General features: G+C 41.8%; 1 protein-coding gene across 4 annotated transcripts in view; it reads right to left on the bottom strand.

Moving 5' to 3' along the window:
* Positions 1–226: 226 nt before the first annotated feature.
* The window catches only part of TULP4 (TUB like protein 4), a 149,247-nt gene continuing 121,788 nt past the window's right edge, over positions 227–27,685 (bottom strand). For all 4 annotated transcript variants that reach the window (XM_030269537.4, XM_032747558.3, XM_041715194.2 and 1 more), the window contains exons 8-15: positions 22,486–22,710; positions 20,072–20,306; positions 19,436–19,580; positions 18,417–18,561; positions 17,085–17,178; positions 15,599–15,742; positions 9,817–12,401; positions 227–8,093 (exon numbers count right to left, since the gene is read on the bottom strand). In XM_030269537.4, the coding sequence (XP_030125397.4) occupies positions 7,977–8,093; positions 9,817–12,401; positions 15,599–15,742; positions 17,085–17,178; positions 18,417–18,561; positions 19,436–19,580; positions 20,072–20,306; positions 22,486–22,710 (3,690 nt within the window). In that variant the 3' untranslated portion in view covers positions 227–7,976. The remainder of the gene's footprint in view (positions 8,094–9,816; positions 12,402–15,598; positions 15,743–17,084; positions 17,179–18,416; positions 18,562–19,435; positions 19,581–20,071; positions 20,307–22,485; positions 22,711–27,685) is intronic.

Below are 27,685 nucleotides of genomic sequence, written 5' to 3'. Positions count from 1 at the left end.
TGCCATCCATCCTCTCATGTGAAACGACACAAGGTATGATGGGGCTGGTACACACACCACATTCAGTGGAATTTGTGGGTATGGTTCCTGAAAAGAGGAAATGTAATGGCATCTGGCTGGTAATGATTCAGTTTGTTCCAGCACAGATTTATCATCTACTTTAAAAGTATTTCGGTGCTTGACAAGATGCAGAATGCAACAGAAACAAATCAGCAACTTTCTAGTCGCAAAATTTTATTAAGCAACAGCTGGACAACTCTTACAACTCCAAATCATCAAGGAAAATAGGGCAATCAGTCCATCTCTCAATCATGTAGACAGTAAAGAATCTGGACAAACCACACTTTTATAGGGCCAACAATACTTTCTAGGCACCTCCTGCAAAATCTGTTCCACAAGATACATAAAAGGAGAGGCAAATCAGGGTAGTTTTTAAGTACAATGGAAACCAAGTATACCATGGTATATTCAGGAGAAAAAAAAAAAGAGATTCAAAAAAATATAATTAAAAATAGTCTAGGTAGGTAAAGTTCACAAATGGTGTACCAAATTTTCAAAAGCCTTAAGAAAAACATGCTGGGCTTGCTCACTTAAGAATGCATGCACCTGCATGACTCTATGCTCATTAAATTTAAAAGAAAAATTAAAAAAACAAACTAAACAAAAAAAAAAAGAAGTAAAAAATCCCAAATCACTTTCAAAGTTATAGTACCAAAATAATGCATTTATAAACAAATGCAACTCCCCTTCTTTTTCAGGAAACACTACAGTGCCTTTTCAGTCAAATGCATCCCCATGCTATTCCACAACACCATATATTTTATCTACAATAAACAACGAGATCTTGAACAGACCCTTCCCCAAACACACAACACACAAACAGAAAAAGAAGCATCAAATGCTGAAATAGTGAAACAGAAATGAAAAGCAACCAAAGGCAAATCAAGTTATCTAGCAAACTAAAAAAAAAAACAAAGGGCAAGTTAGAAAAGTTCTGAACAAATAGCTTCAAACAACATAGGTAAGAATTACTGGCCGAGCATTATTCCTGTGAAATACTTGAAACTCAGGTGTCTACACACTGTTCCAAAATGCTTCTCTTTCATTATTATTTTAATCTTTATCTGTATCTTATGCCATCTACTTGGCCATTCAGATAAAATTAAAAAAAAATAGACAACCTTTGTCAGGATTTAGAATTGCTGAATGAGTCCATATTTTAAAACTGTAAACCAGAGGATTAAGAACAGACTGGCAGGCTTTGACATCACACCATCTAAATTTTCATTGAACATTCTGGATAGGTAAGTATTTGGTATTTTAATTTATTTAATTTTTTCTCACAAAATTATGTTTTCTTGATCCTGCAGTCAGCTTTATGACAGCAAACCAGTGCACTTGCATAGTGCTCCCAAACAATCAACTTGACTTGAAACAAAAATTTCTCATTACCTATTAATTTGAAGAATCTAAAGTTAAAGGGTAAAGCTTTTCATTTTCTTAGCAAGAATTGCTTCACTGAATCTTATTTCATTCTTTTGTTTCATTAATTGCTTCTGCCTTAACAATTTTCTAGATGCAGCAACAATCAAACTGCCCAAAGAAACTCCTGATATATCTTCAGTAATATCAGGCAATAGGGAAAGCAGTCCTTCAATCTTAAAAACATCTCTGTAGGGCTTCTTAAGAAGATAATTAAATAAATACAAAGACAAAATAATTCATATAGACCATTGTTCACAAGTAGTAATTAATTTTATTCCTTTGAGAATGGTGCATGTAAATTCCAATCCTGTAAAGAGGACCTGTGGTGCCTCCCTGCAGACTACACCCAAGGGCAGCGAGACTCTAAATTGGTATTTACTAATGAAGGTTTGTGCCTTGAAGGGGAAGAGACATGAACACAAAAAACAATTTGTCTACTAGAATTTTCCCATTTTTGTAAGCAGTATAGGTGACTTGGTCTCTTACACTGGGAAAACTATTATGCCAATCTCTGAATAACATCCTTAGCTTGCCCTTGCCCTCCTGTCCTGTCTGGGAATAAAAGTCAAAAATCTGAATGACTACTCTGTGGCCAGGATTTTACTTCTAGCATTCTTCAAGGTGGGGGTTATACTGAGCTGTCAACACGGCTATTGGCTAATGCTCTATAATTTCCTTGGGTGGATATATATGGGTCATACAAGTCATTTTTACCTCATAATCACACAGTAACGGGGAAGTACCTTTTGGATTACATTCTAGTCTCTTATGTATCTTGGTGTAACCATGTAGTGAGGCTGGAAGTTGGCCCTCTGTCAGCATGCCACACAAGGGTCTCATCTCTTACCAATCTAAGTCTGATTTACTGGTCTGGAGTAATTTGAGCCCTGCACACATGCAATTCCTAACTGCTGCTCTGGGAAACACATTCTTAAAGGTCAATGAAAATGTACTGTGTCTTCTCTCCCCTTTCATTTAATCAAATCAGTTTTTGCACTTGCTGCTCTTTTTATATGAGGATGTAAAAATTTCTGGGAGGTAAGAGGGCACCAAGGTAACATAGGATCACACACATCAGGCTGCAAAAAGCAAATGCACAGAAATTGTCTGAGGCAACAATCAGGCAAGCTCCAAAATCTGTAATTTCTGAGAGGACACTAAAAAGACACTCCAAGGAAAGCCTGGATCTATGGAAAGTTTAGGCTGAAGGCTTCAGCAAAGTTAGGTATCCTTGTCTGACACATGTAGACCTTCATGCATCTTCATAAAAACACTGTTTTACTTGTGGCTGCATCACAGGAAACTTTTGTAACTGAGATAAACCTGTGTGCAGATTTACTGATATTCAGGCAGCCCATGGCACATGCTACCTCGGTCTCTGGAACTGAGTGCAAAATTGCTAATGTGATAATTCCTTTTTCTTTCCTTTGTTACCCCCCACCTTCTCATAGTGCTGCAGAAATATGTATTCTTACTGTTTAAAGCTAAAATTTGCCACTCCATTTATGCCAGACTTTAAGTATAAATTTTTAGATTTGGTGCGAGATAATAATATTCTGAGGATATCACCACTATTTTTTCAAAATTATCAGGTTTTTGGTTTCATCCCTTTGTAACTCCAGCTTAGCAGATTCTGACTTCTGATGGACACCGTGGCTGCTGGCTGGCATCAGGGCTCTCTCTGCTCAAAGCTGCTGCAGCCAAAATCCATGGCAGCTTCATGCTGTTCTTGGAGCAGACCTAGAAGGATGACTGCAGGAACACCTGCTCCAACAGGTCTCCTGTGGAGCATCTTGAAGAGGCAAAGCTGCTGCAGGCAACATCAGGGCACAGCTCCATGAGCTCCATGCAGCACCTGCCAGAAGCACTGTGGCAGTGCTGGAACCAGCTGAGCCCAGCTGCAGAAGGAGCACTTTCAGGCTGAGCAGAGGAAAATACTTCAGAGGAAACTGCTACACTCTTCCTTGTGCCTCAGCTCACTCCAAGCTAGTTTGCCTGTACCTCCACCTGGCATAAAATGATGCCATTGCCAAACCCTACTAAACTACAGTGACCTCTTTTACAAGCAGCCTGTGTCGTTACACCCTCTCTTATCATGTAACCCACCTTATCTTGTACTCAAGAAAAAGCAAACCATGCCTTCTATTTTTTAAGCCACTCCCAATCAGAGTATAGTTACAAATAGAGGAGGAAACCAGAGGACAGATTTCTGCAGGTGCCAAAGAACTCACCTAGACTCTTTGTAGTCCGCACAGTTCTCCATTGCAAACTCATTGTGTTTAGCTGCCAAAAAATATTTTTGCCTGCATTATGAATTTTTTTACATATTATCCAGCAAAACCAGGTCTTCCTATAAGCATTTTTAACTTCTCGCAGCAAAATATAACTGCTAGCAAACAATTGCTTACAAAGATGGTCTTTAAATATAAACAAGTGTGTATAACTCACTGATACATAGTAAAACAATAATCCCTAAATCAGTCATTACATTATGCAAAAAAAAAAAAAAAAAAAAAAAATTGGTTTTTGGACATTAACAGGAAATCTGCATTAAATAACCTTCAAAAAACCACTCAAAACTCCCTACAGAAAAATCAAACGCAAACTAAAACAAAACAAAAAAACAACCCAACAGAAACAAAACAAACTCCCTAGACTGTTAAAATTATTGCACAACTGAAAAAAAAAGCTTTGGAAAAAACATCCGTAACATCCTTTTTACTGGAAATTACTGCATGTATAAAAGAACTAGATATTTCTGAACACCTTCCTACATTCTTCCTAGAAGTACTTAAGTTACCTAGAGAAAAACTGGGTTTTACTAACAAAATAGAAAATATAACATCAATCTTTTGGCTGAATGCAATAGCAGTCTTCACAATTAAAGTGAATAAGTGGGGATATTCTTACATTTGTTTCCTATATTGTATCGCAAATGAAAATAAAATGACTTTCACTTGTTCTTTTTGTAATTTAGGATCCAGTTGCACACTCAGATTTCTATGTCTTTACCATTCCTTTCATTAAAATTATATATATTTCAGAGTATTTTCTCTCTCTAATACTGGGGATTCTCTACATATTAAAATCCTTAATTAAAGAGACTCGGTTAAATTATTTTCAAAAGGATAAAAGACTATCTTATCTTATAGAATTTTCTGACAAGTAAATGGAAAGGATGTTGGAAATAGCATTTATTTTCCCAATTTTTTGGTAATTATTCCTTGTTCTTTGCTGGGGCAGAAACCATACCTCTTTCTATGCCAAGGCTCTTTGTGAGTGCCATCAGAAGGATGCAGTCATGACCTGGACCAATGAAACCAAATAACTAAATGTTACTTGTTTTGTTGGTTTCAATTCTTGGTTCTCCATTAGAATAAAACTACTGGTAACGGGCAAAATTTGGCAATGAACAAAATGAACTGGAATACTCTTCCCCGGAAGGTTAAAGAAACTGCAAACAGAAGTCCTCATTTAGATTAGATTTTCTTCAGAGAATAACATTCACATTGTTTCCACATCCTAATAATTTTGGCTGGTGATGTTCTTCCAGCTGAGTATTTCTGACATATGACTAAGTGGCCCTTCCCTCAGCAAGCAAACTAGCCAGCCCTGGTATGTTTCTTGTCTTACAGCGTTCACTGTGTGCCTGTCAAACACTAATTAGGGTACAGCTGATTAGCACAGACCTTAGGGTAGGTGAGGCTTCTCATCAGCCAACTTCCCTCCTTGTGTACTGGAATCAGTGGACTAAGAATTCAACCTCCTGTTTTTACAGTATGTAACTCAATATAGACAAAGAACTTAATAGTGTTTCCTCAATAAAAAATCAGCAAGTGAAACATTTCCATTGATTTTCAAGGGACCAGAACCAAATCTATTTCAGTTCCAGTGCTCCACACACATTATACATACAGGCACTCTAACTGCTGAATAAATGAAGCACATGAAAAAGAAGACAAGTGGGCCCAGACAATTAAAGGAAACAAAACTAATTAATTAAAGAAAACAACAATCTGATAGATGCCAAGGGTAATGTTGAGCCTGACCACTCCCACACACAAGCAGAAGCTGCAAAGCTTTGGGATATTACAGGCATGGTACTATCTACTGCCCCACTCCTTCTTTCCTACTTCACCTTCCTCCCTCTAACAACACCATCTCACAGGCAGTTTTTCCTGGACCTAACCTGTGGAGCATTATCCGATCTAAATCATCACCTCCCTTGGCAATTCTCTGAAACTTCTCTACTGGCATTGCTCCTGTGTGCTGTCCAGCTCTGGAAACCTCAGCAGGGCACAAGTTAAAAGCTCACTGCATATTGGTAATTTCTACTACAGCAGGGTCTTATGTGAAATGTTCCTCTAGAATAAATCAAATGCTACACGCATTTGTAGCCCTACTACTAGGACTCAAGAAAAACAAAGACAGAGAATCACACATATTCATCTTAAGTTATACAGACTTTTTCTAGTAAAGAAGCCAAACCATGGACGAAAGAACAAAGCAGCTGTTGACATCTCAACCAGCAAATCTTTCCCAGCGGGCCTTTAACTTCAAAAGATCAATTTTTACAAAAATCTGCTACGATTTTTTGTAATCTAATGTCCAAATAATTATATTAATAGTTTGGGGGTTTGTATATTACCAGTCAAATTACTTCCATATCAAAACATATTCTGTAGCAAATTGCTGACAAGAAGGAAAGAGAAAAAGCAAGTAAACATGTGCACAACACATGGACAACAAAGAAACTCTTCTGTGCAAGCAACCTTCTGAAATGCTCAACATGTCCACATGTACACCAGAGAGAACTGCAGTCATACTACTGGTATTAAGATTTCATCTGCCACACTCCATGTAGACACTGGCTTCCTGCTTTTAGCTGGAGCAAGTAGCAAGGTGGTGACAAAAGACATGATTCTGACCAATTTTTTCACTTCTCTTTCAACTTATTTGTCCTCCAGCCAGCAATCATGCTGTTTACTGCAATGAATTTGCTTCCCTGATGAAATTTCTTCTTGTAATGACTTGCTACACTTCTGTCTCCCTCCTAATTCAAGCACTGCTGTAGAACTTGATTGATACTGATTGCTAAGAAGACTGAATACACTGGGTCTTATGTTTGCTGGAAAAGCTTTGTTTACATGGTGTAAACACACTGAAATGAGGAGTAAGCACAGGAACAGCCTCAGAGGTACATCCGATCACACTGTACCTCTCACAGCCACAGGCCAAATCGTAGAATACTGCTGAACAATGTGAACAAAAAAGCAACGCTCATGATTATTTCCTCTCCAGTTTTCTGTCACCTACTGAAAGATGTTTATCCTCCTTAACAGCACACGAAACAAGCAGACATCAACTTCTTTGATAAAGTGGGTTTTTAAACCCTGGTTCTACTCAGGACAGAGTTAATTTTTGCAGTAGCCAGGAGAGGGCATGGCTAGAACCCAGAGGTTATTCTATACCACCTGCCACTATTTTCTGGGGCCTTGGGAAGGGGTCCCATAGTGTGGTAGCACAGTCAGGTATTGGCAGAGGCTCCCCTGTGGTGAGCACATGCGTGTGAATCCTTCGCCTCTCATGCACTCTGTTATTAACATCGCTGCTGTTACTGTTTGTATTCTTATTTCACTGCTGTTTGCAGTAAATTGTTCTTCTCTCTACCTGTGATCTTTACCTTTTGTGCCTCCAATTCTCCTCTCCATCCTACCTCAGGGAAGGGAAAAGGGGAGGGGACAGTGAGCAAGTGGTGCATGGTTTGAAGTGTTTCGGTGGAAAGATTAAATTGGAGAATACCATTCTTAAACCATGACAAACACCAGCTGGAACCGTTTTTTCTCTTCTGAGTAATACATCACTGTTTATAAATTAAATGTTTACCTACAAAAGCCTCCTTGGAACCTGTGGTGCTCAGTTACTGGCAGATATCAGAGAAGAAACACATGTCTTCAAGTATTACAGCTTCTTTTCTTTTTTTACTTTTTTGCTGCTATCATTGATGTTTTAGTAGTAGAAGAACAAATTGGACTAGAAAAAATAATGTTCCCTGTTTTAAAAAGAACAGCATGAGATAAGGCAGTCTATCAAAAAGAGCAGTCTGTTTTAATTCCCCCATGAGCTTACATCAGCTACTGTAGCACACACAGCAGAACCACCACAACAAGCCAAAAGCCACACTTTTCCACGTGACACTGAATGGTTCTCAACCCTTCGCTCTTTCTGAGACCCAGCACAACGCTTGAAAAGAAAAAGAAACCAGAAAACAAACAAGCTAACAAACAAACAAACAGAAAACAGCCCCCCACCCTCCACCCCGTGACTGATTAGAGTTAATGCCCTTCTGGTGGGCACCAAGAGACTTTTCCAGTTTTACTGCCTTCTTAACTCCCAGGCATCTCTGCACACCTAAAGCAGGCTGCCCTGACATTTTCCGGTTTGGACTTTATGAGAAGGTTAACATTTTCCTCTCTCCAGTCTCTGCTTTTTCATTTGAGGCGTTGAGTCACATTAGCCAGAGCAACAGCAAAGGCTTGCACTGCAGAAAATGGATACTGAAAGTCCAAAATGTAAGCATTGCCATCAATTCTTCCAAACTGCATCACCTGGGAAGCAGGGGAAGAGGAAAAGGAAGGGAAAAGAGAACAAGGTCAAAAAAAATTAACCACAAAAAAGGAAACAAAGAGTAAGAGTGAAATTTTTCTGCTTTGTAGGAGCACCTCCCCTTCTCGGTTAATATGACTGGAGCTACAGATAGAATGGAGTATGATGCCAAAGAATAGTGAAAGCACTGTACTTTTTGTCTGCATAGAGTATTTGACTGCATTATTTCACTCTACAGAGTAAACTGATAAAATATGCTAGACTGCATACAGCATTGGTTTAAGTAGCTTGTCGCCAATTACTTTAGCAGATGTGGGAACACCAGCATCATGCTTCCTGCAGGAAAGTATCAGTCTCTCCCTTGGAAGTATCCTACCATCAACCCATCAGGAAAACAGATTTTGTTTTCAAAGAAAGGAGCTTTCAGGGAAGGGGAATAACCAATTTCCCTACTTTAGCACTTCATAGCTGATAAGGTGTTCATTCTTTGCAGTTCTGTTTCCCTCTATATAAATATCTTCACTAGCACATAATTACAGCAAGAGTGAATTAGCAAAGGGGCAGTGAGAGCTGTTTGAAATGCAAAAAAAGCAAAACTAGTCAGGTTGTTCATTGCTCTTCCACGGGAAATATCTGAAGTTTGGGCTATTATTACTATTTTTTTCATTCGCTTCATTGGAAATACAGATTTTATTTGCTCTACAGTGAAGATTCTTGAGCTAGACTGGGGACTGACTGTACAAGCCAAGGCAGGCTTTGTTACTTCTGGCACAAAAAAAACCCTTGGTTGTGTGGTTTTGCACAGCTGCCTATGGGGACATATCCACAGCCATTTAACTGAAGAAGAAAGGGGTACAAATGGCTCTGATCGCTGCCTTTGAGCTGTTGTTTTATACAAGCAAAACCAAAATACTTCCGCCGGTCATGTATGTTGGATACTTAAGACATCTAACTCCCAACTTATATCAGATGAAGTTGAGAGCCTTGATATCTTTAGTAAACCAAAAGTGGCTTACAGCTGGACAAGGAAATAAATATGAGTCTCCTGAATGTCAGTCCAGCATCCTGCTAATTAGCACCACTTACAAGCCTGGGTTTGGTGTAGAAGTGGCCAAAATGAAATGTTTTGATTTTTTGAAGTAGCCATTGATCCATCTATCCACAGGCGGTTCAAAAGTAGTCCAGGAGCACTTTGCTTTGGGGTGGGTCAGTGTCTCCCTCCTCTAGCATTAAGAGCCATTAACCCCAGGGGCCTGGTAGCTGCTCACAAGTGGAAATTTTGGCACGCAGGGAAACTAACTGCCTTAGCTACGTGCTGCCTGGCTAACCTCTGTGAAGGCAAGAAAGGAGCGGTGTTCACTCAATTAGCTGCCATCCACAACCGCTATTGATGGCAAGTGCAGCTACCACTGCAGAGAGCTACTGTGCTTATTACAAACCCTTCAGCAGTGAGAGCCAGCCAAACTAAAGGAGGCCCTTGTTCCCATGTCTGACAGCAATAAGACCAAACATATTTTGTGTATTTACTTTACAGCTGAATTTCACCCTACATGCTGAACTTAGACCTTTGACAACTGTTTATTATCAACCATATGGCAAAGCTTTTTTTCATGAACAGCTGACAGAAGCAAGAGGCACTCTGTAGCATGAGTGACAGCTTATTCCTGGCATAGCTTTCCCACATCCTGGCCCCCATTCCAGCAAGCGTGCACCAACCCTTCCTACCTGTCGTCCTTCCAGCTCAATCTGGAAGTTTTTTGCCGACTCCTGGGTGACCCGCCCTCCGAAGTCCAGCTGGTAGACTTGCGTTGCCTCATTCCACAGTGGCTGCTTGTTGGCCATCACATACACAAAGCCTTGGCTTCCCAGTCGCCCATCCTCCTTCTCACTGGCCTTCCGGCACTTGAATTCATCCAGCTCACTGGCTGTCCTCAAACTCCTTTTAGTTTTCCAACCCTTTTTACTGCCCTGGCTCTGGTTCATCAGTTCATCTCCGCTGATAAAAAGCTCTGGCTCACTCTCTGAACTGTCCTGAAACTCATTTGTCTTGTTTAGTTTCTTGGACTTCAGCTGATCTTTTTGGCTCTTGACCTTCTTCTTCTCCCTCCCCAGCCGAGGGCTGGCTATCAGTGAATTGAAGTCAGTCAGTGTCCTTGCTTCCTTTTTGACTTTGCCCTCAGTGATAGCCTGCACATTTCCTTCCTCGGCCCGACTGTCTAGGCGTTTCCGGCTCTTCTTGCCAAATTTGTCTGTCCTTTGAGGAACCGGGCTTTCTGTCAAGGAGAGCACCTCCTGAAAAGTGTCTGCCGTCTCCACCATTACCTCTGTGCCCACGTGGCCCTGCAGCTCTGCTGGCGGGGGAGACATCACCGGCTTCTCCACCACGAGGAGCGGCTTGGGGGGCAAGGTGCCCTGGGGGTTCTGTACGGGTGGGCAGGCGCTGTAGGAGCTCCACGGGTGCAAGGCGATGGGTGGCAGCTGTAAACTAGAGCAAGTGCTGCTTCCCGGGTACATGGGCGGCAAAGGGCAATAGGGGAGGCTGGATGAATAACCTGGCTGAAGCACAACTGTGGGCTCCTGCTGTGCAAACTGTGTTGGGGCCAGAGCTTCTTTGGGGGAGCAGGGGGCCTGCATTCCCTGAAGGGGTGGGGCACTGTAACTTCCTGGGTAAGGTACTCCAACCCCATAACTCGTCTGAAAAGTGGCAGTGGGACTGGTTGGAGACTTGGGGGAAACAAATGGCACTCGAGACATATCCAGATGTTGAGCTTGACCAATGATGAGTGGGGGAGGTTTTAGAGGGTTGGGCACTGAGCTCTGAGATGTCCTTTCCTGAGGAACCCATATCTCTTCGCTCACCATAGGATCCCACTGGTACGGCGGTGGCCGTTTTACACTAAGGGTAGCCTCTGTCAAGGACACAGGTACGTGCCGTACAGATTTCTCCACTGGGCAGTGCTGAGAAAGGGCCTCATCCTCCGTGAAAGCGGAGTTGATATAATCCGCTCGGTCACGGGAATTGTCAGGCGGGCTCAGCAAGCTGTAGGAGGACTGCGAGGCCAGAGGCGAAGTACTGACAGAGTGAGCGATGACAGAGCTGTGTTGGGAGCCGCTCCCTGTGCTCAGCTCTGGTCTCATGCCACCAATGCTGGAAGTGCTGCTACCAGCATTGGCAGTAGCGATGTTGCCCGCGCCACCAGCGCTCGCACCGCTGCTGCTGCCAGCACCGCCACTGCTGCACTGGCTGCAGGTGTACAAGGCTGTGGGCACTCTCTGCTGGTACTGTGCTGACACAATGTTGCTCTTGGCCTTAGGGGGAAGTTGCAAGGTGGCTCTCTGACCATCCATCAGCTGAGCCATTTTCAGGGCGGCCTCTCTGCTGTTCCTGCGCAGAGTAGCATGAATGATACTGCTGTCCAGCCTCTGCGCCACGCTTCTGCCCTGGGACAGCTGGCTGGCAATGTCAGGGTAGGGCGGCGGGTCCCCGGCTGGGATGGAGTAACGGGGGACCGTGAGCCGGTTCAAGGTGGCGCTGGCACAGGGCTGCTGCATCTTCTTCTCGGCAGCTGTGACGCGCAAGGTGGCGGAGCTGCCGGGGCCCGGCAGGGTGTAGGTGCTCTGGGCACAGAGCATCCTGGTGCGAGGTCGACACACCTCCTCCACATTTCCGCTGCTGTCGAACGTCGTAATCCGCTCGTACCCCAGGGGCGTCTGGTAGTGCCCCGCCGGGTAGAGGGAGAACTCGCCCTTCTTGAGGCAGAGATCGAGGGGCGGCTGCGGGGGTCCGGGCGGGGGCGGCAGGGGGGTGGCGGGCACGGCGGGGATGGTGCCGGGGTAGGGAGGCGGCGGGTTCATCTTGTTCAGCTGCAGCTCCGGAGCGGCCCCGAAGATGACGGCGTCCCCTTCTACCAGCGGCGGCCCCGGCCGCGGGGCCTTGGCCTTGGGCAGGGGCTCATGATCGCGGTCGCCGTGGTCCCGCAGGTCGGCCAGGGCGATGGCGGGGGGCGCGGGGGGCGGCGGGGCCAGCGGCGGCGGGGCCGGGCGGCCCAGCTCGCCCACGGCCAGCGCCCCCGCCCCGGGGCCGGGAAAGCGGCCCGGAGCCCCCGGGAAGGGCCCCGAGCCCTCGGCCCCCGCCTCGGCCGGCGGGTTCGCCAGCACATCCAGCTGCACGTTCTGGTTGGCGAGCAGCGACTGCACCAGGCCGATGCTCTGCGTGGGCGACATGGCCTGCGCCGAGCTGTGGATGGGCGCGATGGGGATGTTGACGGTGCAGGGCGGGCTGCTGGCGGGCGCGCCGGGGGCGCCGGGCACTGCAAGGGACAACACAGAGCGTCACCGCCGCCTTCGCTCCCACCCAGCATCCCTCCCCTGCCTGCCCCCGTCACAGAGGGGCCTTTCAAACTATTGCTACCTGTACGGACTCTGCTGCGTCCGGAGCAGCTGCCACCTGTTCCCAAAACCGGTGGTTCAGACCTCAGTGGGAACATGTAAGCCAGCCCATCTCCCGTGACTCCCATCGAACAAGAGCTACTTGCACCAGCTGCTGATCAGCTTTAAAGCCACTTCTTGGGAGTGACACTTCAGAAGTCAAGTTGTGAGCGTGCTTTCAGCCTGCACTACGATCGCCATGGACTGTCACTATATCACTTAGCATTCACTCATCATCAGGTTTCAACTACTTCTGCTCAAATCAAGAGAAATTTTGCTAAATCAGGGACTTTTGATAGTAAATAAACATATGAACAAGCAATTGAACAAAGCAAACAAGCAACTAAACAAAAGACGTGGAGGCTAAGAAAGTTGAAGACTTGCACTGCAGACACTGTATAATATCTAGTATTCCTAGATGCACTGAGCTTGGGGGAACTGGAGAACACAGACAACAGTTGGGAAAAGCTGAGTATAGTGGGTGACAAACCAATCAGCAATGCAAAAGGAAGGAAGCTGAAACAGAGAGGAATATGACGGAATGAAATGCAGACAAAATTTATACAAGTTCTCAGATTTGTAAGGAGAAAATGTGAGGAAACAGATGTGAATCCAAAATTATTCACGAAGTGGGTACTGTAGTCAGGGCAACTGCAGCATTAATGTTTGGACTGGCTGCAATCAGAAATGTTTAAAGAAGCATATGTATATTAGGAAAAAGTTCCCACATGTGGTGGCATTGAAAAAGGGAAAATGTGGCAAGAAGAAATTCTCATAATTAGAAACGTGAAGGGTACTCAATTGTTTGCAGCTCCTTCTGCAAAAAGCAGTTGATTCCAGTAGGAATTACCACTGAAAAGCTGCAGCAGGAAAATGAGGACACTGGATCCAGGTAGAGGTGCAGTAGTTGAGAAGGAACAAAACAGAATATAGAGGGAAAACAGTAAATACTATATTAGAGCTTCCAAGAATATTGCAAGTTCTTTATTTTTAATTAAACTTCCTGTAAAAAAAATCATGGAAAATGGTGAGTTGTATCAGTAGGTTTGTGGAAGGAAAGGATACCAAGGATCTAGTGTCATATCCAATTTTTATCCGGTTTTATATCAATATTTAAGTGTGCCAAATTCTGTGGAGACCTCTGATTTGCAAGACCAGATCATATAAGAGATCCATTAATCAGGACTCCTCCAAACGCTGCCCAGTTCCTAATTAATTTCTAATTAAAATTTGAGTAATCTACCTATGCCCTATGATTACATTTTCTGTAAAATCAGGCTTCTACCAGCATCAGTTGTGAACGTGGGAGGCGTACAGACAGCACTGTGGCCACACTGGCAATTATTTATGGTAGTTCAGTTCATTCCTTTAGAGGAAGACCAAAAGCCAAACTGAACTGACCCCAAGGCAGTTCTGTGGTTCTGTGCTTGGCTGGCAGGCCATGCTTTCACCCTGATGCCTGCAGGCTTAGCAATTTAGCTGCCAGAGCCTGAGGTCTAATTGTTAGCTTGGCTTTACAGCAGCCCCAAATCTTGCTGTCATTTTGCCTTACCCAAAAAAATAGCATTTGTTGTGGTGTTGCTTATTACTCTTGAGTGTTTAAATCCAATGTTTTCTTCATTTCTCCGATGGTTTTTAATTGATTAGTTTGCATGTTTTGTAAATTAAATCAATTCACTGTGCATTTGACTTGCCAAATCTTTACTGACTACATTAAAAAACACCTGTCCCAAGTGTACCTCACTATGAACCTGGTACTGCCCAAGAACAGCTTTATACTATGGTTTTTTTCATCTATCAGGTAATCATTATTTACCCTGCAATACTTTTTCCTTTAGTAGTAGTAATTTTCCTTTCTTACTTTATATGTAGGCATTAGAAAGAATATCCCCAAAAACATTTTTGAAGATTTAAGTTGCCACCATTTACTAAGTCAGAAATACCTTTTCAGACGAAACTAGAAAGGAAGAAGTGGACAAGAGGAAGGCTGTTAGAAGGACAGGGTACTATAATCCTTTTACTAGCCTTCTCAAAGAGCTGTTACAAGAGTCTCCAATAATTTTCTCTCTATGTACCTGCAATTATGAGCACCATTTAATCTCTTAGTGCAGATTCAACCCAGTTTTCAGAAAGAGATGTGAAAACTTTGTATTAACTTTTTTCTTTTATATTTAGTTTTTATATTACTTTCTGACAGCTTGGACCGTCTTTCATATTAGCAAATGTTGGGTGCTTCCTATTAATTATATATGTATATATAAAATATATATATTGGTGACTATATATATATATATATATATATATATATGTATATGGTCACCAATTATTATTTTTTCAGACATTACAGGTGAGTATCACATAGACAGAAATTAAGCAGGCCAAGTCCCCCACATTGTGAAAAAAAATGGGCTTAATTTGAAACATACAAGTATTTCTTTAGAAGTCCAGAGGACTACTCGGATGCTTGGGTCAGACAAAAGGTTTCCTGCTGTCAGCAGTTGAAACCCTGGTCTGAAATAATGAGAACATTTCCATTTATTTCAGTAGATTTTAGCACTGTTCTTAATTGCTTTGCAGTGCTCACACTCCTTCCTCTTTGAAGGGTACTGGCATGACAGCCACTTCCATAGTTCCAAAAACCTGTGACCTGGCAACAGGTGGCTGAGTTTTACAAGGAACCTGCTCTCCAGCCCAAGCTCCTATCAGCCATCTGTGCTTTGATGCCATTAGGTCTCAAGAACAGCCTGTTTGGGTTTCTGACAGAGCAGAATTCTGTCCTATCAAGATGCAGAATGCAAGGCATTCTCTGTGGAGAATTCCTAGTAAACTAAGATGAATTAGTAGATGACTAATTTCCCAATGAACTTGAAACTAAGGAGCTCTTTGTGGATTATATTTTCCACACATCATAGAAAACCATGTCCATAATACATATTAGTCTTATTCTAACTCAGTTCTACAGGACCCCATCAGACTAAATGATTTTGAGTTGTGTGTTTACAAGATGGGACCATGACACAACCAACCTGACCTCCATCTAGCTTAACCCATAACAAGCAGCTCTCCAGCTCCTCCTTACCTGGTAAATCATCTTCGTCTTCGCTGAAAACGTTTGGATTAAAGACAGGCATGTTAATGTAGTCCATTGAAATCTTCCGCACTTCTGGGAGATATATTGTCATTTGCCTGGGCTGCAGATGCAGCAAACTGGTTTTATATATTACTAGAAAAAGAACATAACAAGAAACAAAAAAGTCTGTTACACAAATAGCAAGTAAAGCTAAGGAAGAAGCAATTCAAAGCAGACAGAAGGGCTATAAATATTGTTATTTACTGTATATATCTGCATGGGCAAGCCATTATTTGTCAAATCACTATGTAACACTAAGCATAAATGGAATAAAAGAGATTGTTGCTTTCAGCTATTTCTCTTTAAATGGAAGTAGCATCACTGTAATTAAATAATTAATTACTTCATCTTGTATTCACATCTATTTTTATGGAAGGAAAATACTTTTTTCCATTATACTTCTGAAACTTTTCACCACAGGATGCTACCAATTTACAGGGGAAACATGGAAAACTCTCAGGAAGGAAATCTGCTGATGGTTACTATATACAAAGAAATCCCACTTGGCTCAGGAAATCTCTGGGACCCAAACCGTTGGAGACTGGGAGAACATTTGAAAGAAGTATCACTATACATTTACTCTACACTTATATCCTTTCCTATGTGCCACTGGCAGTGAGAGAATTAGAATGACCTATGTTCATTCAACTGCTGATAGCAGTCCATATAGCCACAAAAGCCATCCACCTAATTCTGCATCCAGGGCACCGTTATATACTCCTGATCCAACTATATAATGCGACTTAGGACAAAGTAAGTTTTCTAAAGAGCTCATTAAACTGCTAGACTTGTGTTAATATTTCAGTTCAGAGCTCAGTTCTGTGAGGTGGTACCCTGTTTTTTACCCAGCCTTCTTCCTTCCCAGCAGGACTACTGGGCAGAACTGGCCTGCCCAGAAAAAGGTTGATGATAGACAACTGCTGCTGTAATGATGGCTACCAGATTACTGATGCTCCAGCAGAGCATCAGTGATGAGGCTCTGCACTGACTTGAATAGTCTTAAGCATGAGGCTGTAATAGCTTTTTTTTATAATTTGTAGCTAAATAACTATAAAAATATGACTTTAAAAAACACTTCTATGGCAGTAACTTAAAACCTATTATTTCTATAGTCCTCTTACAAAACTCTTTTTTTTATTTGTGTGGGTTTTGTTCAAATAAACTGTAAAAACAGAGGTCTGGGCTCAACCGCTGATTTACTTTTTTATTACAAGTGAGACTTTTAGCATTTTATTGATCATCTCATTACTGTACTTATAGATTTTAATCTCCTTTAGTTATAGTGAATTTAATAAAATCTAATCCCCACAGTACACAGAAAATAAGTGCTTTGTTAAAGAAGCCTTTTGATCACTTAAAAAAATATCTCATGGCATGAGTTTCTTGTTTGTTAGAAAGAAATTGATATGCAAAAAAATGAACAGTTTACTTTTACCTGCACCAAGGTTAGTTGGTAGGAAAGCAGCCAAACCCACAATTTTAAATTTGGTTCCCCAGATATTAGATGTGACCTGAGCAAGGTAGTTGTGCTGAAAAACAAAAACATGGTAAAAAACCTGATAAAATCTGTATCAAGCTCTAATAAAATTCTGCAGAGCAATCAAGCTATTGCAAGTGATAATGCAATTTCAGTCTATCTTGTTTTTATTGTATTGAAACAGCCTAAAGTGCCTATGTAGCAACAGTTTTACACAGTCATTAAGAAGACTCATTCTGATATCTTAACACCGTCAGAAATGATGTATGCATCAGCCACAGGGTTAGAGCTATTGAAGATCCAAACAACACTTAGTGGAGAATGCCTGCTTAGTGAGAACAGGTCTGTTTTCTGGCACTTGCTGCTCCTGCCCAGCAGGACCATGGCTATTCAGAGAGTGATACACCGTGCCCGGTGGTTCTATGCTCATGAATCACTTTATAGAACAGTAAACAAGACAGAAATTAATTACTCATAACAGCAAACATATATTCCCCTGCAGCTCCTAAAGCAACTACCCAAATCACTGCTGCCATGGTACATATATTATGGGTCAGAAAGACCAACAGATTTTCCTCAAAGGCCAGGAGTTATGCTGCTTGTACCAGGAGCAGGATCTAAGCCTCAGGTCTTCTGCTCTATTCGAAGGGCTTTTGGTCCTATCTCTGTGTAACTGTTTAAAAATTTTCATAAAAAGGAAAAAGTGAAACGAGAGCAGAAAAAAACAAACTAAACAAAAGAAAATTAAAATAACATAGGCTGTATTAATGAAATATACAAACCAGACAGTTCTACAGCCTGCTAAGTTTCATTTACCCAGAGGACATGAACACCACAAAGAGCACAACGTGGTAATTCCTTTCCTTCCTTCCAATTAAGACTGTTTCATGTTAATTATTAAACAGATCATGTGGTCCTCTGAAGCAAACATTTCCTTACCTCTGCAATCCCTAGCAAAGCAGAGAATTATGGTGGCATTAAGTGGGTCTGGAAACTGATGAAGTTTTTCACATACACTTTCAAAAAGCCAACAACATCACCTACAATAAAACCTCTCTCATAGATTCACACTGACAAAAGTAACTGGTCCTGGTACTTACCAAACAACACCTCATACTCCACTGGCACTTTCAAATGTTAGTGCTGAACTGGAAACTGCAATTCTCTAGTTCTATCTACTTAATGTAATTTAATGCAATTTTTCATTGCTGATCATTGGATCTCTATCACAACATATTGCCTCATGAAAAAATGCATTTGAATCAGGTATGGTAACAATGTGCACAATACCTGAGTAATATCTTCTAAAGGAAACTCTCTTCGTGTCAGGCTTGGAGAACCAATAGATGGTTTCCTTATTGGTAACCTTGGTGATCTTGAGATCTCCTGTGCAGCTCGTGACATCTTTGGAGATTTGCGAGCTTCTATATTGATTCTGCAGGCAAAACAAGATTTGGAATCAACAATAGATAAGCTAAAATGCACCAAACTCATATCTTTGAATGGAAAGATGTAAGAAGAAGACAACTGGTAGGATGTCCTCGAAGCGACTAATAAAGACTGTAGAGCCTATAGGATGGAGAATTATTGGTCAAATTCGAAGATACAAAAGACTTGACCCACTTGCAGTAACTCATGCTAGATGCTTTCTAATTAATCTAACAAAGCTTACAGCAGTTCTGCCAGATACAATATATCTTCCAGTAATCCCTAAAAGGTGTAGAGATGAGTGATCTCCGCATGCAGACTTTGAGAAAAGTCTCAAGAAATGAGAACATAACACCTCAACTGACAGATTTTCACGTTAGTATACAGCAAACAAAGGCTCCATAAATGTTGTCAAGTGTTCCTACCCTAAACCAAAAGTTATTTCTACCTCCCGCTATACAAGGGGGGTCAAGAATACCAGATCAAGCACCTAAAGAGCTCACTGGCAGAAATGTAACAAACAAAAGTAAAAAGCAGCCTGTTTGAAGAACAAAATATATTCCATAGTGGCAAGAGAGAAAAAAAAAAAAAAGGTGGAAGAGTTTATAAAATCTTTCTTTGAGACTGCCTGAGGCGAAGTTGTGCTCTATTGTTTCCCATTATATTTTGTCCCAGAAATCTTCCCCAAAGTCCAGCTCTATGCTAATCTCTGAGATCACCCCAGAACTGCACCCTGTAGAGGACCCCAGTCTTACAGAGAATTCCTATGTGCCCAAAGGAGTTTACTTTCTCATTTTACAATGTGTCAAGAGAGGGAAGGAGAGGCAGGGGGGAAGAGAGGCTGCCTGGGGAAAAAGAAGAACTATCTAAGACATTATTACCTGGGGAGTTTAGGTGATTTGCTAGCTCGACTGATTTTTGGAGATTTCTTTGCTGCCCAGTCATCGCTGAGTTCGATGTCGCTGGAGTCAGAGCAGTTGCAGCTGTCAATCACAGTGGAAATCAAGCTGTTTCCATAGATTTCATCTATCAAGACAGGCCCCAGAAAATTTAAGTGCTGCTTCAGAAAACTGGTATAAATTATAATTCTCAGTCATCAGAAGCATAAACCTGATCCACAGGCAGCAGTTGAAATAAAACCTTGCAGAGTAAAAATAAATGTTCTCCACTCTGCCCTCAAACTCCAAATTTCAAATGGTTTGAACTCAAGTGAACATAATTCAGAGGGATGAATAGCATTCAACTGACTTTGAAATTGAGACTAAAGAATATTTTCTGCTAATTAGCAATCTATATTCCATTACTCAGAATACAAGAAGTTCTTTTCTGTAAAACAGAAAGCAGAAGGGTATAATTTCAGAAAGTTCTAGGTCACACTAAAGATTTTTTTCACACTAGAAAAAAATATCAGAAAGCCACCATCCATGTTGCATATATGTATTTTTTAAAACTCCTGAGGATTTAATATCTTAAGTACTGCTAAATCATTTTTACACAGTGCAACAACTGAATCCTACCTGCTTTTCCGTCTGTTTTAGGATCCATGATGACAAACTCTGGCCGCAGCTTGCTGATACGACGTCCTTTCAGAATGGGCACCAGTCCCCCAAGGTATTCCAAGTACAGTGTATAACATGGACCACCAACCTCTGGGTCATCTTCCGTCCGCTTCATGGTGCAGTGAAGCCGTTCATTACCAGCTGTTGGGTAGCTGACAAAATCTCTCATATTGTTTGGGTCTGGGATTGGAGGCTTAATTAACAGAGGAAGGAAAGAGAAAGTTTTCCAATATTGGTTGGGGTTTTTTCCTGGGGTGACTTAATCCCAACACAAGTCACTGAACTTGAACCCAACTCTAATTTGGCAGGTGAATTTAGTATAGGTTACTCCATGAGTTATGCAGGACCCACACGCAAGACAGAATGGCTGTGTGTTATTTAGTAAGGTCAAAATCAGTTGTACACAGAAAAGTAAAACTAATTACATCAAAAAAGAAGGTTGAACCTGTGGTCAGAGCACTGAATGAGACAACAAACCTGTCTTCAAGTTCCAGCTCTTATCAGAAACTTCTTTTTGAACTTGAGTAATGTGGTCAAGCCAATCTTGTCTCCTGCAGGCCCTCGAAGTGAACCTGGACACTCAGATCCCATTCCTGGTTACTATTGGTACATGCTATGCCACTATGCTACAATGCTGTGAACTCTGGAAGAAGCTTCTACTTTTTATATCACTTCCAAGCACATGTCCCATTCTAGCTGAGGGCCTATTTATGTGCCATGTAGAGAAATACAAACACAAAGCTTGGGTTACTTTGCCCTGCTTGCCAGCACACTGTATGAATCCATGAAAAACTCAGTCCTAAAGCAGTAGGACTGCTTTTGTCTAGGACAACATAGCCAGTGTAACACAAATACTATTAATGTGTATAAGTCAACAGAGTTTGTTTCAAAATGAAATTATAAGGGAAGAAAAAAAAAGCTAGGGATAAAAACAGGCTTCCTTAACCTGGCAAATGGGTATAAGCTGAGAAGTGACTATAATGTGGTCCACAAGCTGGAGGGGGGAAGAGGAATGTACACAGGGGAGAGGGTGCTTTGCCTAGCACTGAAGGCATGGCTGACAACATAGGTTCAGTGGGTGACTGGAATGAGCCAGGGTCAAGTGTAAGTGCTGATGAGGCTCCAGAAACAGGCATGAAACAGGACAAGCACATGGCTTCTGGAAACCCTGCTCCCACCTCTCAGCTACAGAGCACCACAACCAACTCAACCACGCTGCATCCTCGCATCTCCTCTAGGAGGTGACACAAGGACTGTTGGCAATGATGTGTCCTTGTACTGCTCTCTGACCCCCACCAGGGCTCCCAGCCAACTGCTGCCTTCATCCAGCCCATCCTGTCCCCTCCCCTGCCTTCCCTGACAGCCAGGAAATTGTCACTGATGCTCTAGAGAAGGGTGACTCTGGAACAACATGGAAAGCATCCTGGGGAGAATCTCGAATGGAAAGAACTGGAGACTTCCAGCCTGATAAATGCTCTGCATCTTTGGAGATCCAAGAGTTATGGTTGCAGCAAGGCATTTATTGTTTTTTGACAAATGAAATGATTTACAGTTGCACAAACTGCCCTGATTAGCAGTACCCAAATGGAACCATGCTGAATCATTATTTTGTAGGCATAATTTGTTCTCATTTAAGCTGGGTCAGCCCCACTGATTTCAAATTAGTTGTTCTAGCTCTGCATTGTTTTAACAAGGACCTCTGGCTCAAGAGACTGCTGTAACACATACACAAAAAAAATCACAAGAATGTGTGTTTGAATGTCAAGCATTTACCAGCTAATGCTCTGGTTTATAGGCAGTGATAAACAGCTTGGAAATCCCAAGATGTTACTGAGGGCAAAAGCATGAAACAAACAGGCTGTGCAGATGATTTTGCTGGTGGTACTGTAAAAGGTGTGATACCTGGTTCATTATTCCATAGCACTGTTGGAGCAGTAAGATTAGCAGAACTCAGTGTTAGTAGAAATGTTTGAGCAGCCCCAGGTTTATGCCTCACCTTCCTGGCAATATAAGCACTCATGTGAAATGTAGAGGGGCAACAGTTTTACCCCATTAATCCCTCCAGTGGCTGTGACAGAACATTATCACCAGCATGAGCTTCTTCAGAAGTCTTTGTGAATCACTAGCATATTCTACCCTTGTTATGTAGTTGGAAAGGCAATCTCCATGGAATAATGCAGATCAGCATGTGTGAGACTTCTTTTCAGATTTTTAATAGGCACCAAATGCATCAGTGAGGTCTTGAAGAGGATGCAAAAGCTTTTAAAATTATGAAATCTTATAATTTAGCCATTGCCACTTAGGAGCACCATAGAGGGGAGAGATCTAGTAACACTTTTCTCTTCAAAATGCACACATTTCTTTCTTTTTACCTTGATTGTTGGTATGAAGGCAGTGGTGAGGTACGAGCAGAGCCGAGGGGGGAGGGTCAGCTTGCTGATGTCCTTGTCATCCCGCAGGCAGCTGGCGATGGTCTGCTGGCACAGCAGCTGCAGGCTGGAGACCCTGTGCTCCACTCTGACAACGTACAGCGCGGGCCCAGAAGCCATCAGCAGGCGCGAATCCCTGTGACCCCAACAGATCGAGATGATGGGTCGCTGCATGAAGAGCAAAAGGATACGACTTCAAAGGATTTTATGCAAAAGATCTTTTTCCAAGACGGCTGCACAATGAGTGATCACATGAATTCAGACCGACCACATTAACCCTAATTCTTCCAGAAACTTAAAGTGCCCACCACTGCCCCCAGAATGTGAACATCTCAAATAATCAAAAACAGCAGTTGATGCTTATTCAGTGCTTTTTACTCAGGATGCTTAAACCCTTTACACAAGGAATCAGCTACCCAATCCAGTACCTAGATAGGATAAGTGACTTTAAAGATACAGGGTGTTAAGAAGTAGGACCTTTTAATGCCATATCCAAATGAACTATTCAGTCATCTAATCAGTCTTCCTCCACTGGTAACAGTTCATCTTTTACTATTGAAAAGGTAAATTATATGCCCAGAGATACTTAAAAAACAAGCAGAGAAACCTCAATCAGCTTTCTTGTCTTCTGCCAAGTCTTCTGCTGCAGTGCCTCCTTTGAACTGAACCTTCTGCTGCAGTGTCTCCCAGAGGAACTGAACTGTGAAAGAGCACCAGGAACACAACAGAGAACGGCCTTTTGTCCTCTACTTGTCTACGCTCAGAAATGTCCAAATCACGACAGTAAAACCAGAACAAGTCAGGGCCAACTGGTACTAAATGTCACAGTGTGGAACAGAATAATGATAAACAAACACTGCTGCTTAGAACATTTATTTCCTGATTGCAAGGAGCTCCCTAAACTTTCCTTCTAAATCCCATCTTTTATTGTAAAGTACCAGTCTGTTGTGACCTCCTTTAGCCCTATTATAATTACTTTTGCCCTTAAGTGTTACTTGCACCCACCTGTCATCTCACTTTCTGTGGTACAAAGCACCTGCATTTGCTTATATACACACACCCTGTGGTATTTTAATCCCATCTGCTACCTCTGAGCAAATAAACAAGAAGAGTAAAGATGAAGCTCTAACTCCATGAAGAATGCTCTGAAGCATGTTGTCATCAGTGAACTACAAAAGATTTACTCCTTTCTGTGAAGGTCTTCTTTGTTTTCACCATCTGTGACACTCAGAAGTTTAAACAAACATGTTTTTCATCTAAATAATCAACTGTATTTATTGAAAGGTCAGGGTATCTTTGGAATATATTTTCACAAGACACATCAGACAAGAAGACAGGGTCAAGACACCACCAATAAGAGCGTTTATTCACTCCTCTATTAGCAATATGGTACCCAGATAGTAAGGTTAGATCAGCCCAGAGGTTACTCACCTGGTCTGGGGAAAAAGCCTCCCTTCCATTTACAAATTCAAGATGCTTAAAGGCAAGAAACTGGGAAGAGATGGTTTTATGTGACTGATATGAAGCAAAATGCAGCTGGCACAGCACTATACCAACATTTATCATCATGATAAAGCATTGGATGAAATACTTTCTCACATAAGAGATCCTCCCTATGTTACCTTATCCTAGATTTAAATTTCAAGGAAAATACTGTTTTTAAAGTACAAGGAATGAAGGAATTTCTTTTAAATTACATCTAGGCAATACCACACACACACCTGCATGAAGGCACAAATCTTCAGGCTCATTGATACGCAAACAGAAGAAGCAACACATGAACCTTGTGATTTTCACAGTAATTGCTGAGTTAATTTTGTAGTGGAGAACTTCAAAAGAATTGAGAAATCCTTTGTGTACCATCAATAATTCTACATGGCTTGCCATAACTATAATCAGTGGGATACAGCCTTACATTTGAGGAGAGGCCACATGAAGTATCCCCTACTGATTGGGATGTCACGATTTGTGAGTGTGGCTCAGCATTCACACTGTTTGGCAGCAATGAGACAGTTCAAGCTGCTTACCAAATAAATGCAATTGAAAAGGCACTGCCACAAGGTAGGCACCTGCCACATCTACTCTATGACAGCCTGAGAACAGCACAGTAGAAGTTACCCTGATTCTCCCCAGGGGTTGAATCCCAGCACTGTCTACCTGATCATTACTGTGGGATCCAAACTGCATCCTGTTGTTCACCTTGCATCAGCTACAGCTTACCTATAAACACAGTGAGGGAACAGACAAGTATGTGATTTGGCACACAAATGTTTATTTATTGGATAGACTTTAATGGCAGATGTCGAATAGCCCAGCTATCATAATCCAGTGCAGCATGCCCAGACCTGGTGTCTCACACTGCAGCTATTATAACCCAGTATATCACACCCAGCTAGGACATTCTTCATCCAAATAGAGTCATATAAAACCACCTCTTTCCTCAGGTTACTGCTGCATGCAGAGAACATCCGAGGCACAGACAGTAGCAGTGCAGGAACCTTTGCAACCTAAAACATGGTCTCAAGGGAAAGGTTCCTCAGAAGCTTTGAAACACAGGGTAGGACCTCTGGCAATATAGCACTGTGGAGCTCCGAGGAGTAGAAAGTTAGAAGTTGAAAACTTCACCACTGTTTCCCAACAGGCAGCCATAATTGAGTCACCTTCTAAACTACTCAGTGTATAATGCTCCTATATTCTGTTTATGAATGTATATGCAAACAATATGTAAGTGGGTGGCTGCTTAAACAAGCACACACACAATACCTACAAGTGCTGTACTGTTTGTAAATCATGACATTTCTACTCTTCCATTTGCACAGTTAGTCTCCCCACATACCTCATTATGTTTTAATATTTTCCACCTCAACAAAGAGCACTTGCGCCACACCACCAGACACACTTTGCCTTCAATTCTCTGAAATTATCAAACCCTTGGTTCTCCTCCAGCCCAGTGTTCAGCAACATTTCATTTACAGTGAAGGGCTAAGACTTCGGATGAGCTTCAGGGAAAATTAGCCTGTCATTACAGGCTTGGAGAAATAAAAGATCACCCAAATGCCAGATCTGCCCTGACCTTTAAAGTACTACTCCAATAATATTTTTTCAATAACTATACTTCCTAGTCTTTCCCTTGAAAAGAGATGGACAAGAGATATGAATCAATTACTGCAGCAAGTCAGTTATGAGCTGGCCACAGCTTTCTTTTCAAACTCTACTGGGAAAAAACAATTGGTCTCCAACATCCAACACAAAAGTATTGCTCCTCATAAAGCATCCACTTATTTGCACTGTTTCAGCAAAACAAGGAAGGACAAAAGCTGTTGTATCTGAATTGTTGTGCATACGAAAGTTGTTGTATACACCTGTTAAAAAATGAACAAGCAGACTCTAGGACAGAAGAATTTTATTTTCCATGTTTACACAGTTGGGGGTTTCTTTCTTCTAGGAACAAAGAAATGCAGCTACAAATATAACATGAGAATTTCTAATCTCACTTTGCATATAAAAATATCATCAGGTTTTGAAAAATCTCAGCACAAACTGTAAATACCTGAATGAATTCCAGGGTTTAAATACCAACATGTAGGTCTATGACAATTATATATTAGAAAACATTGGCTAAAGCCCAAGAAAAAAGAAAAGAGTCAGTATCAGGAGAAATACTGACTGAAGACACATCTCAAGAGGTAACCAACAAGGAGCTCTTTTGCCATTTCTTTCCAAGCGGGTTTGAAAGTAAGCTACAGCTACTCAAATCTGTACCCCCAGCTGGGATGTTGATTCCCCTTAGAAAAGCATGCAGGAATGGATATTCCTACTCAAAGCTCTGTGGTTGCTTCTTATGAGTCGCTCTACTGTCTCTATTACAGGAGAGAATGTAATTTATACACATTCCATCACTTGTATGCAGTTCAATCAATGAAAACACTGTTCTAGCTGATTCTTGCTGCCTGCCTTGAGCTCAGAAAACCTGAGACATGGGGTCTGCCTGCTGCTTGAACTAATCCCTTGTTTGTTGGCACTGGGACTCCCACTGGTAATGAAATAAAAATAGTATTCCAGGGCAGAAAGCCCAGGAACTAGCAGGACTTTTCTCAGGAGGAAGACCACAACTGCAAAATAGTATCCAGTGAATGGCATGTGTAAGTAGGTTGCTTGCTTGCTCTCACTTCAGACTGCTGATATGGAGATGCACACTCTTCCCTCTCAGAGACAAGCTGAAAGGAGCAATGGCTGTAGTGCCCACCTGGCTCTTGTGAATTGTGTGTGCACACCTCTGTACTGCCACAGCGTTTATGGATGGTGTGGGGGAGCAACCTAACACTCCTTTATTCTTCTGCTCCTCATATTTACAGTGGGAAAAATATTAACTGCTACGGACTGATGGTGACAAATTATGAGAAATCTGCCACTGCTGTGGCCTGATATGATTTTTGATGTCATAAACTCTTGATTTGCAGCTGTTTCTTATACCCTCTCTATTTCCACAGTATTTTTTAAGAAGTCAGTACAAGAGTCCATTTTAACAGAAAGAATTGCTTAGAAAAGTGCCTTCAATTTCCAGTGCTGATCAAAATCCATTCCTGCAGCAGAGATGATCCTGTGGCCTATATAAAGAACACCAAGGTCCTTATTGATATACTAAAGCATGTTTCATCAGTTAGTTCTAAAGTGCTGCTTTTTTCCCTGTAAGAAAACAAACTCTTCTTGAAGCTTTGTTGTCATCCCCTAACAACTTAATAAAATTGATTTTAGGCAATATAAATTAAAGGCAACATTAATTCAGATGCAACAAACCAGAACACTCTGTGTGAAATAAATTAAGAAAGTAAGCAAGGTCTGCTCAGCTGAATAACATGAAAATCAGCCTCTTTGATCTGAATTAAAGCTAAAATTTCACCTTCCTTCTCTAACCTTTACAAAACTAACAGGTTTCCGCAGGATCATATCTTAAATCTCTTCATTCAGATGCTGGGACATTTCCAGCAGAGAAGCAGTCTGTGAAATGCTGACAGCAGCAGGTCTATAGCAAGCTGGTTGTCTTCTCAAAGACTTCTGGAAACTTCTTCTATAAAGATTTAGTCTTTGGTACACCACTTTGAATTAGGTTTAAAAAGAGTACACTGATAAACGTGATTTTTTT

This window comes from Taeniopygia guttata, chromosome 3 (assembly GCF_048771995.1).
Source record: "Taeniopygia guttata chromosome 3, bTaeGut7.mat, whole genome shotgun sequence".
NCBI classification, from domain to species: Eukaryota; Metazoa; Chordata; class Aves; order Passeriformes; family Estrildidae; genus Taeniopygia; species Taeniopygia guttata.
Note: the sequence above shows the minus strand (reverse complement) of the source record. Positions and strands in the feature narration are given on the sequence as shown.